This window comes from Tauraco erythrolophus, chromosome 10 (genome assembly GCF_009769465.1).
Source record: "Tauraco erythrolophus isolate bTauEry1 chromosome 10, bTauEry1.pri, whole genome shotgun sequence".
NCBI classification, from domain to species: domain Eukaryota; kingdom Metazoa; phylum Chordata; class Aves; order Musophagiformes; family Musophagidae; genus Tauraco; species Tauraco erythrolophus.
This window is the reverse complement of record NC_141474.1, coordinates 13,388,051-13,401,802: the sequence shown is the minus strand read 5'-3', so window position 1 is coordinate 13,401,802 and position 13,752 is coordinate 13,388,051. Positions and strand designations below refer to the sequence as shown.

General features: G+C 41.8%; 1 protein-coding gene across 2 annotated transcripts; it reads left to right on the top strand.

Moving 5' to 3' along the window:
• Positions 1-4,749: 4,749 nt before the first annotated feature.
• Positions 4,750-12,983, top strand: LOC104374364 (pancreatic alpha-amylase-like). 2 transcript variants are annotated; one of them, XM_086617326.1, is made up of 11 exons: positions 4,750-4,827; positions 6,406-6,621; positions 8,146-8,292; positions 8,590-8,787; positions 10,138-10,368; positions 11,277-11,410; positions 11,498-11,620; positions 11,734-11,833; positions 12,045-12,166; positions 12,272-12,397; positions 12,691-12,983. In XM_086617326.1, exons 2-11 carry the CDS (start codon positions 6,454-6,456, stop codon positions 12,878-12,880), a joined length of 1,539 nt encoding a protein of 512 aa, XP_086473452.1. In that variant the 5' UTR covers positions 4,750-4,827; positions 6,406-6,453; the 3' UTR covers positions 12,881-12,983. The 2 variants fall into 2 exon arrangements, with proteins under 2 accessions (XP_086473452.1, XP_086473451.1); XM_086617325.1 differs by lacking the exon at positions 4,750-4,827 and having other exon boundaries at positions 6,377-6,621.
• Positions 12,984-13,752: the final 769 nt, after the last annotated feature.

Genomic DNA, 13,752 nt, shown 5'->3' with positions numbered 1-13,752 from the left:
ACAATCCAATTGTAATTGTGCAGCATGTTCTAGATGGTTCAGAGTATATATTCGTGCGTACCTCCTTGAGTGTGATGTTTAGCTGTTAGTGTTTCAAGGTAAAAAGGTGAGAAAAGCTAAGGATAATCTTATTTTAGTGTACATCTCTTTCTTGTCTTGGAGACTAAGCAGGAGGACTAGTACACTGGCATGAGTTTTTACTGTGAAATTAAACACTGTTTTTTTCCTCCGTAATTAACTTTCATTGTTCATCCACATCTTGAAAATATCACTAGAGAGACTAAAGTTACTAAAACAAGAGTAGCAGTTAAAACAGTGTTAAACTAGTTTAGGTGTGGTTCTTGCCCTGTTGAACTGTGTTAATAAAAGTCAATGCCATGGAGGTCACACAGTAAAATTTGTTACATACTAGGAAGATTAGCCTAACTTTTTAAAACCACAAGGGAAACATGCAATTGCATTCACTTGGCAAGAAAGACTACTGGATTTAAGGAGAAAATTATTCCATAAAATATTAATTCATAGTTGATGGTGTGGTAGCAGGCTGGTGGAACAACAAAACAAAAGTCTTTACAACTACAAACAGCCTAAATCACGAGTATTGATTTCTGGACCAAAATAAGTATCTTTGCTGTTTTTTCAATATGAACTGGCTTAGCAGATTACTTTTAAAATGCTTTTACTGGAATTCGTAGTTTATGTGCTGTGTTCCCGTGTTGACCATGTAACTGTTGATTAGTTTATCTTACTTGTATTTGGAGTATTAAGCCAGGTGTGCTGGTTTTATGTGGCGGGGTTTTGGTAGCACGGGAGGGGCTGCAGAGATAGCCCCTGTATGGAGATGTGAGAAGCTTCCCTGGCTCCAAAACAGGTCAGACCTTCCTCCTCTCTGAATGGGGCCAAGTCAATCAGAAGCCTCTGTGAATACCATGTTTAAGAAGGGGACAAAGGAACCTGACCTAGGCCGGACCTGTAGTGAAGAGAGAGGGCTGGCAGGGAGCTGCCCTCACCCCTGGGCGGGTGGCTGCCCACGCTAGGTTACCACCACTCAACTGGAGATGGCCGTGGTGGTGTGGCTTGGAGAGCTCCAAAGCGCCCTGCTCCTGGGGTGCCTGCTGGGCAGAGATCATCCTGCCAGGACAGCTGAGGTTCATGAGGCTGGTTGGGCCTGGTGCAGCTGCAGCAGAGAGAGGACTAAGATCTGAGAGAAATGGCTATGCAGACACCAAGGTCAGCAAAGATGGAGCAGGAGGAGATGTGCCGGAGCTCAGATTCCCCTGCAGCCCATGGTGAGATGGCAGGCAGCCCCACTGCAGCCCATGAGAGAAACGATGGAGCAGAGATCCACCCACAGCCCATGGAGAACTCCACCCTGGAGAAGAGATGCCCACGCCTGAAGGAGTTCTTAGAGGACTGTCTCTGTGGGAAGGATTCCCCCCATGCTGCTGAAGACTGATGGTGAAGCAGAGATGCATCTGCAGTGCGTGGGCAGGGACTCCACACTGGAGCGGGTGGCTGTGCCCTAAGAAGCCGCAGCTATGGGGAAGAAGCCCACACTGGAGCAATCTACTGGGTAAGGATTGCATCCTATGGGAAGGACTCACATTGGAGAAGTTTGTGGAGAGTCTCCTGTGAGGAGGGTCCCCATATTGGCGCAGGGGAAGAATGTAGGGAGTCCTCCCTCTTAAGGAAGGAGCAGCAGGAACAGCGTGTGATGAACTGACCTGCAACCCCCATTCCCTGTGCCACTGTGGGGAGGAGGTAGAGCCAAGAAGAAGGGAGGGATGGGGAAGGTGTTTTTCAGATCTGGTTTTGTTTCTTGTTATCCTCTTTGAATGAACTAATAACAAATTAAATTGATTTGTCCCCAAGCCAAGTCTGTTTTGGCCAGGACCATGGTTGGTGGGGGATCTCTGTTTCATCTGCATCCTTAGGCCTTTTGTTACATTTTTTTTCTCCTCTCCACCCCACTGGTCTGGGCGGAGGAGTGAGTGAGTGGCTGAGTGGTAACTTAGGTGCCAGCTGGGCTAAACCACAACAATAGGAAAAATACACTGAGAGAAGAAGTTTTATGAGAAATTCTGACGGGTTTATGATGCTTGGAAGGCACAAAAAAGCAGCTTAAAGTAAAAAAATTGGAATTTTCTGTGGCCATTCCATTATGACTAAAGCTAAGAAGTGTTCTTTGTGGGGTTATATTATTAAAGAACAAATAAAATATATTCCCCACCATCCTATACTAATAATCTATCAAGGAAATTTCTGCAGTCCAATTGAGAACTTTTTTCAAGTCAGAAGGCAAAGCTTTCATTCTCTTAAGTCAACTGGGTTTTTGCATACCTATTAACTCTGGGTTTTTTTGTGGGGTTTTTTGTGGTTTTTTTTTTCCCCCTTGGAACATTTGTTCTGTTGATCTGATATTTTAGATCAAATGATGATGACCTCATTTAGGTCATATGATTCTACGATAGATGACTTCTATTTTTTAATAAGGCATTAGGGCTCGCTTCTGAGATGGCACACAAGCAGTGAATGCAGGCTTATTTCACAGGTTTTCGTCATTAGCTAGTGACACATAGAAACAGCAACATTTCTTATTTAGCTAAACTTCTGACTATACTCATATCACTATAATTTTCAAGATGAGGTTGACTCAGATGATCTAACAATCATGAGTTTTACTATAGTGCTCTTGTATAAATTGACTCCTAGATATAGCAAAGATCTTGTGATAGCAGAAGCTAAATTAGATTTATTTTCTATATATGTGAGTTGTGTGCCTTGTCAGAATCCTCTTGGAAAGCCAAATTCAGAAGGTCGTTCTAATATGCTTTTAACTCTGAAGTGATGGATTTAAAAAATGCGTACACATTTCTCCAGTGTCCACAGTGTTTGTTATCTCTTCATATCTCTGGAAGCTGACAGCTAAGAGGGAGACCTAATGTCAAACTGAGAATCACATTTCCTTTATTATTTTCTAGGACATTTCCAACTGCTTCCAGTTTATTCCCTAAATGTATCTTAATAATTGATACAAGACTAAGGAGAACACATTTGCCATTGTAAATACTTTGGTTTTCTTAAGTAGCTTACATTGCTGCTGTTCCTGTTGTAGGGCAAACACTTGAGTCCTGCAGCTCCTACATGTCTTTCACTCCAGCAGAGCAAGCAGCTTCTGGCATGGGATCCTTTTAGGTTATATACAAATATTTGCTCTCGTTGTGGTTTTGACTGTTCCCAGAGAAAAGAAACATTATTCTGATAATGACAAACTGTTGCTACTTTGTATGGTAAAGCCACTGTAGCAACATTAAAGTAGAAAATACTAGTTAATCCACTGTAGCCTTCGAAGATGCAAAACCTTTCCTTGCGCTACTGCATTTTAGTTTGTATCTGGATGGAGCCACTTTACCAAGCTTTGTGACTCAGTTTATTGCACATAAAGAGGAAATATGCAGTATGTCCTAACACCCCCATTGCGTTACAAGTACAGAGCCAAGCTGCTAAAATATTGTATAAAAGGCCAACTAAGTACATTTTAAAGACAGTGAAGTAGGACAACAGCAAGGTGGTGCTAATACTCCAAGAGAAAAATAGTTGTTTTTTTTTTTAAAAAAAAAAAAGCGAGACAAGTGCATATGCAGAGATACTGCCTCTCTCAAATCTCGAGAACAAATATATTCCAGAATGTAGTTTCACCTTGACTCAACACAGTCAGGTGCAGTATAAAGCTTTTAGAGACACCAGTTTACCATGTGGGAGTTTCTCTTCAAGTGACGCAGCCGAGCGGCAGAGGGGGAGCGCCCCCCGCTCCGCGCCCGCGGAAGGGGCTGGGCTGCGGTCGCTGCCGCCCCGGCGGCGCTGGGCTGGCGCTGGGCGGGCGGTGCCGCTGGAGCCGGCTGGGAATGGCGCAGGCCGGTCCCGAACCGTACGTAGCAAGTTCTGCTTCTCGCTTTCGGTGCGGGTATTGCCGGCACGTGCCGGAGAGGCCCGGCAGGTGGTCGGTCCAGCTGCTCCGGAGGGAGCGGTGTAAGGGCAGCGCTGGCTCTCTGGAGCAGCTGGCGAAGCAGAGTTGCTTCGTCCGTGTGAAACATGCAGCTGCCGAGGGAAGTTCCGCGGGGAGTGACGAGAAGTTCACATGGAAACTGTTCTCCTGTAACAGCCTTTAACAGCTGAAGCTTCAGCAGACCTGCGTCAAGCTTCTCGCAGATTTCAATATTGTTGCTAGTGTTCGGAGAGAGCCGCTGAGTGTCAGACCAGAGATTTAACCTGGCAGAAAAGCTGACCTGAGTTCTCAGGCTGTCTAGGGCAGGAATAGTGTCCTTCAGAAATAATTCTCTCCCGTGTTCTTTGAATTGCAATCTTTTCTTCCATAGAGAAATACAAGCCTCTTTCTTTCTTTTTTTTTTTTTTCCAAGTTTCCAAAGCATTTTGAAGCTAGAGCCTTCAGAGCGTGTGGGGGATTTCAACATCTCTGTTCTTTTATTGTTGCTTGTACTGAAGCCAGAGCAGCTGTAAACCTATTTCAAAGAAATGAAAAACTATGTTGAGTCTTCTTTTCAGTCACTAGGCCTTGAAGCTGGTGGGGTCAAAATATATTATTTTTAGTGCTTTGTGTACTTTACTGCTTTGTACACTTACTGCTGTAAGTAAAAATTGCCAATGTGATAACTGACTTCTTTCATCAGAGAAAATTGAACTTTCTTAGCTCGTTTTCTGTTTTATGTTCTTCCTATCAGGGCAAAGAAGCATTCTTTCATGAAATGGAAGCACACAGAACAACTGCTTCCAGCTGAAATTAATCTATACTCTATCGAAGATCTACAAGTAATAATTTCATTAAAATTATTTTGTTCTCAAGCAGAACAACAAGCTAAATTTATCAAATGATTCATTCTAAATAACTCTGGCTGCCTATGAAGTACAGTGACAGCTGACAGCAACAGGCTCTGGAAGGCGGGTTCTACACTTTATAAACTGGCATGTTTTGTGCTTGAATTTGCTCCAAAGAGTGCAGCTGTACTGACTGAGAGATATGGATCGTCCTTGCTTTTGAAATAAAAATGAGGGTCATTTTGTAGAAATCATGTAAGATTATATAAAAACTTTTGTTTGGGTATCTGCATCATTGCTGAGTTTTCAGCAGTGTGTTTCAAATGTGTATTAAATGAGAAAAGGGTGCAGGTTTCTTTCATGTAGCAAGCTTGAAGGCCCTTGTGTCATGTTGAAACCTTCACTGAAGTCTTTGGTGTCCCTGTGACAGCACTCAGGAATCTCCTTATTCCTACTTTGCCCTGTGTTGTTTCTGTATTGATAGCTTTTTACAAAGAATAGATACTGAGAGGAAAGTAACAATGGGAACTAGTAGTTTTAGCCTTTTGTTTACAAAAGATCTCCTTGTAGGACTACTTTGTACCTCAGATTCTCTAAATCAACCTCTAAACATGAAGAGTGAAATGAGATCCTAAGTAGTGTAACGTAGACCTTGATAGTTGTTTAACGTCTCGTTTGTTGTAAGTTGTATCTCTTCAGACGAGAAAAAGGAGAGGCAATTTTAACAGACTTGTCATCTGTGTTCATTTATAAGTAAATACAAATACAGTATGAAGTGGGAAGTATAGTTCCTATCCTGGCTTTTCAGAAGGTAATGCAACTGGTTTTCCTCCTCTGGAAAGCTCCTTCAGTGCATTTGCAGAACTCTGCAGCTGGGCACTGGGCAGGAGACTGCTTGGTTATGGAGTTTCACAGCACTTCTAACTCCTGCATGCCATTGTGCTATGTTCTCTGGGAGAAGAATATCTCCACACAAGTTGTACAGGTGTACAGAGATTAAACTTTAGGTGTTTCTGGTTTTGAGTCAGTATAGTGGTTTCTGTATGTGAGAGATCTTCCAAGATTAGGGCTGTTATTTGAACAATGGGTGTCATGCATATCACGAATGACAGACTCACCTATGTCAGACCTCAAAAATATCTGGGGTTTTGTGGCAACTTGCAATAAGAAGCGTGCCGCTTCTCCAAGGCCTTGTCTAATACGCACAATTCATTGTAACACAGGTTGAAAAAAAGATGCCTCTCAAGGATAAATAGGAATGTAAAATATTATACATTAAAACGAGAAATGAAATGTCACTTTCAATCTGTATAAGTGCTTCTTTGTCTTTTGGGGTGGTTTTTGGCTTTACGCTAATACAAACACTTTTGCACGCTAGAGACACTCTGTATTAGGCAATGCCTGAATTTTAACTTCAGAAAAATAGTTACTGTTGGTATGGAAGGCTGATACAACTTAGAATACAATTCTCAAACAAAATGACGATGAAGTAAAGTTAAATAAATATGATGCCAGAGATGGGCATTTACTTTTAAATGTGTATTTTGTAACATGTACTTTACCCTCTTGCAGGAGCATAAATAGGCAGTAAGAAGAGCGCAACTGACCGTAGAGCACAGGATGGGTATCTATTTTCTTCTGTTAATTGTAGGGTTTTGCTGGGCACAGTACAACCCTAATACTCTCCCTGGGAGGACGTCTATTGTGCACCTCTTTGAATGGCGCTGGGACGATATTGCTCTAGAGTGTGAACGCTATTTAGCTCCTTATGGATTTGGAGGAGTTCAGGTATGTCTGTTCCTGGATGATAATTCATTTTTCAGAGAAAATGTTCAACTCACCAAAGGACAGGTACTGAGGAAGAAAAATAGAAATTGGTAACTGAAGTAGTAAATACTGATAAATATATTCTTCAGCCATCATCGTGTAAGCGTGAATTCATTCATTGCTCCGAAGTGCGTGTTTTGTGCTCTGTGCTGTTACATTTAGATGAATTAGAATTGCATATCACTGGCTAAATCTCTTTTTTACTGCTGTGAAGAGTAACCTATGTTAATCTGCTTGATGTTATTTAAATCAAGGGAAGCTCTTAAGAGCTAGATAAACATAAAATGAAACTATGACTGAAAAAAAGGGCTCCCAAAGAGCATATCAAGGTGCTGAAGGTTTTCAATAAATAAATAAATATAAAAGGCTGCTAATTGTGTTCGCTAAAACTGGCAAGTTTCTCTCTGTAAAGCCTAGTGTCAGAGTAACCCATTAAGAGACCCTTCTTTGCAGGAACCTGGAGTAAGCAGGCAGAAATGAACTGAACAGAGGTTCTGGTGGAGGTGTGGATCTGTTCTATCTGAAGAACAGACACGTGTTCCTGTGGAACCAGTCGTGTTAGATAGGTGGGGTAGTATGGCTGGAGAGCAGTCACCTGTTAAACTATTTCAGTTTGTTTGTCACATTGCTCAGGAAAAATTGATGAGAGAAAGTCCGCCTGTCGCTTGTAGTCCAGGAGTTTGCAAGTTGGCCTGAGTGAGAACTTTCCTATCATTTTCAAATAATGCATCTTTTCTTCGCAACCTCCTTTCCAGGCACACAGGTCTGACTGATTTTAAACTGATTTCTCAGACTGTGGTATATGCTTGGATATATTTTTAATCTGTGCCATGACAGGGTCTCAGAGGGGAAGTTTTTTCAGATGCAGACTTGCTGAGCTGGTCGCAGAGGCATAGCAGCGAAGTAGGCTGCAGCCTAAGGTCTTTGTGAGAGAAATGGTGGCATCAGGTGGTTATGCCCAGAGATTTGGAGGTAGCAGCAAAAGCTTGTTGCCTGAAAATATATCCTGGAAAGAATCTATAAAAGCAAGAGGCATATTTTGTCTGGAAACTGTGACAAGTCTCATGTCAAGAACACTTTTATCCAAAACATTCGAAAAATGGGAAGTCAAATCCATTTTAATGGCAGGATGTTAAGTTCCTTCCTGATTCCGAGCTGTCTCTACTGACCTAGTCCTTCAGATTTCAGACCTTTCTTTTGGTCTTTGAAGCTTGCATTCACAAAGATAATTAGGCCACTATGTCCATGGACATCATTTTTATAGTATGGTCCTACCTGCTGCAGGTCCAGGCCAAAGTCTTTTATTTCCAGCCCACTACAGTGTAAGCAGATGATAGTGAGGATCTACGTGGGTTAGGTACTGTGAGCATCTTTCATTAAAGGGACCTGATCTTCTATTTTTATGTTCTTTCTCTTAACAATACTGGGCAAACAAATAAACCATTATCAGTATCCTGTTACCAAGAGACACCATCTTATTCTCAGATTTCACCTCCAAATGAAAATGTTATCGTTACTGACCCCTGGCAACCATGGTGGGAAAGATACCAGCCCATCAGCTACAAGCTGTGCACGCGATCTGGAAATGAAACTGAATTTAGAGACATGGTGACCAGGTGCAACAATGTTGGAGTAAGTGCTTTGGAAACCTCCTAGTGTTAGCAATGCAACGATATGGACAACCAGTAATTTTGAAGGAAAGGAATGGTAGCACTGGAGTGAAGACGGGGGATTTTTATGCCTATCTGTTGAGTTGCATGTTATATCACCATTGCTATATGTTAATAGAAAAGATATATTTTAAATGAAATGTTGGGGGAAGCAAGCAAGCAGAAATGGTAGAATAAGGCAGGAGGTAAAAGAGAGAGAATGTTAATGGTGCCATGAGAAGTAGCTTTCTCAAATTGAAATGTGCATACTATTCTCTAGGTACATATTTACGTGGATGCAGTAATCAACCATATGTGCGGAGCTAGCGCTGGTGCTGGCGACCATGCTACTTGTGGAAGCTATTTCAATGCAAAGACTGAAGATTTTCCAGCTGTGCCATATTCTGGCTGGGACTTTAATGATGGTAAATGTAAATCTAGAAGTGGAGACATTGAGAATTATCATGATATATCTCAGGTAAACCTAGAATTATAAATATATTTTTCATGTACGTGCATTCTAGGATGTGGTTTCTTTGCTCCCCTTTACTATCAGTCATTTTTTAAAAACAAAACAAAACAAAAACCCTCATGGAAAACCAGCCAAATTGAGAATAGAGGTTAGCGTTGCTATCAGGAACACCACTTCTTAAAGAGATATCTCTACTTGAGCCAATGGCTCAATTTCGGATTTAAACAAATGTGCTTAGGTACTTTATAAAGACAGTTTTAAAGCTCATAAAATCTATTCAGGGATTATCTTGTGTGGGTTTTTTTTGTGTTTTAAAAAAAGTAAGTTATTTGCCCTTTATTGTAATTTGGAAGTTTTATTTGGTCTCAGTTTCAGAAGAGAGAGATTAGGATTTTGTAAAGAAAACAGCAATGCTAAAATCTTGAAAATCAATCTTCTGTTTAGAGATATCTCTTCCTAGGAGTCTCTTTGTTCCTTTATATCATATTACAAGGTCAGGACTTTAAAACTCCTACAGAAAGAAAAATTATTTTATAGAGGTAAACACCTATCTTTCTTGAATAATGTCTTATGCCTTTCAAATGCATTGATCTTTCCTGAATCTGAGTTGAGGGAAGAGGGGTTTCGGAGAAATGGCAGAACAAGAGGAGACTTCAAACGTGCCTTAATTCTTGAGCAGTTCTAAAGGAGCATCTTTATAGCTAGTTCTTTAATGGTTTGCAACATAGGCTGGTGCACCTTGCTCTCTCCAGGCAGGTGTGCATAGCCATGGAAACCCATCGTAAGAGTTGTTAAAAAAAGCATTTCAGTATATTCAGTGTATGTTTAAGGTATTCTTTTGATTAAAATTGATGCCTATCATTTTGTATTTACAGGAAACAAAGGCAAAAAGAGGATAGAAACAAGAGTTAATGTTTCATAAGACTATAATAACTCAAAATTTTTAAAAGATTTAGACATATAATTTCTAGAAATCTTTCCTCCATCAGAAAATAAATGACTGCACTTGAAATAGTAATGAATCTGTTCCTTAATACACTGTAGTAAAAGTAATTTATTGTATATTTCCCTATACTTACATTAAAAAGCTGATTATAGATTTAATGTTTTGACTTTCTGTTATAATCCTTCAGCACCTAAAGCTGTGTAAGCCAGGTGAATGCAGACTTCTTAATGCTCCCTCTGTGTAGATGACTGTCCAAGATAACTGTCAAGGCAAATATACGCATGGTGACCAATGGCTAGTGAAGGTTCTCTTTTGGCATTGTGGTGTAGGTAACAAAGTTCAAAACGTATGTAGAACACTGCATTTAGTTTATTAGGTGAAAAATGTTTCATTTCAGAATTTTTGTACAGGTCCGGGACTGCCGCTTGGTTAGCCTTCTTGATCTAGCCCTGGAGAAGGACTATGTGCGCTCAAAAGTTGCTGAGTACATGAACCATCTCGTTGATATTGGCGTAGCAGGCTTCCGACTTGATGCTGCCAAGCATATGTGGCCTGAAGATGTGAAGGCGATTTTAGACAAGCTGAATGATCTAAATACTACATGGTTTTCTGCAGGAACTAAACCTTTCATATACCAGGAGGTAATTTTTTTTTTTTTTGAGTTGTTCTTTGCAAACGTATTTCTTGCCAGCACACTGCAGACTCAGTCCCACTCTGGAAGTGAGGCCTTCCTTGAGCTGGGCCTGAGCATCTTTCAGACTCAAGATCTATAGAAATGATCATCAAGATTTAATAACCATAATTTACAAATATCTAATCTTACCACAAATGATAATTAACATGCAAAATGCCCTAGTTCTTTTGGGCCTTCTGGAACTAGATAACCTGGAAATTTCACTTGAGATGAAGTTTGTTACATCGAAGTTAGTGTAAAAATTCTATTGGTTTAAAAAAAGAAATTTCACTCCCTGAATTTTAAATTGTGGATCATAAATTGCAACAGAAGATCTAAATGGTAATTATGGTCTGAAACTTTGTTTTCCAATGGCATAACCAGTGTTACTTGACATTCTGAATTTGTGTTCGACATTTGAATGACATATTCTAACAAGACCCAAGAAGCAGATAATTGTTGGTTTCACTAAGCAGAAGCTAAAGTTGCTAGACACATTTTATTAAATCAGTATCTTACCTGCAAAGTCTAGGGCAAATAGTGAAACATCCTTTAGCTACATAGTGAAAGGAAGTTGCCCATGTGCTGGACACAGAGGCTTTGGAGACTAGACTACATATGAAGTCGGTATGGCCCAAGCCTTAATTATGGGGTAGTGATCAATCAGGGTAAGGAGATTTAGGATGGAGATGCAAAACAAATTCAAAGCTAGGCTGAGATAAAATTAAGAAACTAGCTTTAAATACAATTTTGTAAGCAAGCCAAATAATATACTTATTTCAAGTAGTGCCTCTTCATTAAAACAATGTCGATGGCAATGCATTTAGTTGTTTGTTTTTTTAAGTAGAAAGCAATGCTCTGTCTTTTCTGTACCAGGTAATTGACTTGGGTGGAGAGCCGATCACAGGCAGTCAGTACTTTGGAAACGGACGAGTGACAGAATTCAAATACGGCGCAAAACTGGGGACAGTGATCCGCAAGTGGAATGGAGAAAAGATGGCCTACTTAAAGTAAGGATGGACATCCTGTGGCTTATTTGGGATATGCTGGGTACACCAGTTGACAGAGTAGCTTCAAGTCTTTGTGGTTTTGACTAGGAACTGGGGAGAAGGCTGGGGCTTTGTGCCTTCTGACAGAGCTCTGGTCTTTGTGGATAATCACGACAACCAGCGGGGGCATGGGGCCGGTGGAGCTTCCATTCTGACCTTCTGGGACTCCAGGTAAGGCGGTGCTCTTCTCTGGGTGATGCTTCTTCCTTTTGCTGGTTTGTCTGTCTGTTCTCTGGCACGGTTTCTCTTTCCACATCTCACTACTCTTTTTGTCTAACAAACAGACTTTATAAAATGGCTGTTGGCTTCATGCTTGCTCATCCGTATGGGTTCACGCGTGTGATGTCAAGTTATCGCTGGTCAAGATATTTCGTAGATGGAAAGGTAAGCTTGGAATGCTGAAGATACATTCGTGGTGAGTAAGGATCAGAACAGGGCCAGAGAACCAGTCCAGTGCATTGAAATTTGTGAAGTGATTTCTATATTCGGTGTTGGACCTAGCAGGTGGAAATTTGATGCTCCATCTAGCTTGTCTCTGCAGATAGGCACTCTGCATTTTCAGTAAGAAGCTTGAAACTTCTCCTTTCGATGACAGGACGTCAATGACTGGATGGGACCACCAAGTGAGTCGGATGGTTCCATAAAGCGTGTTACAATCAATGCAGACACTACCTGTGGCAATGACTGGGTTTGTGAACATCGCTGGCGCCAGATAAGGTAGGACACTGTGGAGAATAAGTAAAAACAGATGCTTTTGCTTGATGATCCTTGTGGCTGTAGAGCTCTTGCAGCCACAGTGACAGCTGTTCCTTGCATTCTCAGGAACATGGTTGTCTTCCGTAATGTGGTGGATGGTGAGCCTTTCTCCAACTGGTGGGACAATGACAGCAATCAAGTAGCTTTTGGCCGTGGTAGCAAAGGCTTCATCGTTTTCAATAATGATGACTGGTAAGTCAGAGGGAGAGACTGTATCCCGGAGAGAAGTATAGCATCCCTCATCAGCAGTACTGATGAGAAGGGGAATGTCCTCTTCTCCTTCTGAGAGTGATCGCTACAGCCTGAGCGAGAGTCGTGCAGTTACGTGCCAGGCCTAGAGACCCAAAATGGGAGCGTAGGGAGCGAAGCAGGGATAGGATCAGAAAGCTCACACTTTACATTGCCCTTCAAAGCAAGGGAGTAGCATCGGGTTCAAAAATGTGAAATAGCTGTTTTAAAACCAGCGTTTGCTTTCTTTCACATAGGCACCTGAACATTGATTTGCAAACCAGACTGCCTGCTGGTACCTACTGTGACGTTATTTCTGGACAAAAGGAGGGCAACAGCTGTACCGGAAAACAGGTGTATGTTTCTAGTGATGGAATGGCTAATTTTGACATTAGTAACAGTGCTGAAGACCCATTCGTTGCAATTCACGTTGATGCCAAGTTGTAAGTCAAGAGAAATGTCCTTCTCCATTTGGTCTGTTCATTACTGTTTCCACCATGTGTGATTCCCTGGTATTTGCACACGAGTGATTCTGTGTACCTAGTGAATAATAAATGGCAATCAAATTGAAGAGTAATTTTTTTTCCCTTAATGAATTGGATTGTAACTTTATCACGTCGTAACTAGTGGCAATGCAGTGGTAGGTTTTAAGGGAACGCAGAACTCCATTTCCCAGGTCACAGAAACAGGGGAGAAAATACGCCAACGCCTGGGTAAGTTAAATGAGGTACTTCCAATGCCGACACGTAACACACACATCTGTATCGCGGAGCGGCTGCATTTGGTCAGTCCCCTACGGGTGGTGCCGACGCACACCAACAGTTTGTCTGTTGTGACAAACCAGAGCCGGTGTCTGGGTCAGCAGAGGGTGCTGGAGGTGCCATTGTCCCCCTTGCTCACGGTGGCCAGCACCACCTTGCTGAGGGCAGGGCCCTGCTGGCTCAACGCAGCTCCTGCATGTGCTCCTTGGAGCGATGTCGAAGATGGGGAGACGCATCTGGCAGGATGTTAATAGCCATTGCAAACCTGTTCTTTGCTACCAGGGTCTGGTCAGGGAGCCCTCCTTCCCCTTTGAAACAGACTGGCTCCACTTGCTTGTGCAAACTGGTGTGGCAAAGGAATGGGTTCACATCCATGTTGTGCTAGAACATCCCTGAAGTCAATTTTCGGGAAAGCTGCTTGATTGACAGAGCTGTGCTATGACCACATAGGGACATAAAAGAGCAGTCCTGCTTTTTTAGGGTTGTAGTGTAAAAGCTTGCAAATAAAAGGGTCTTGTTGCCACATCTAGAACCCACATCCTCCAGTTCTTCACTGCC

What these genes read in the sequence shown, in the direction of transcription:
- LOC104374364 (XM_086617326.1), top strand. Translation starts at nt 6,454, where the DNA reads ATGGGTATCTATTTTCTTCTGTTAATTGTAGGGTTTTGCTGGGCACAG. An exon ending in CCAGGTGCAACAATGTTGGA is followed by an intron (nt 8,293 to 8,589) that starts GTAAGTGCTTTG and finishes ACTATTCTCTAG; the next exon opens with GTACATATTTACGTGGATGC. An exon ending in CTGACCTTCTGGGACTCCAG is followed by an intron (nt 11,621 to 11,733) that starts GTAAGGCGGTGC and finishes TCTAACAAACAG; the next exon opens with ACTTTATAAAATGGCTGTTG.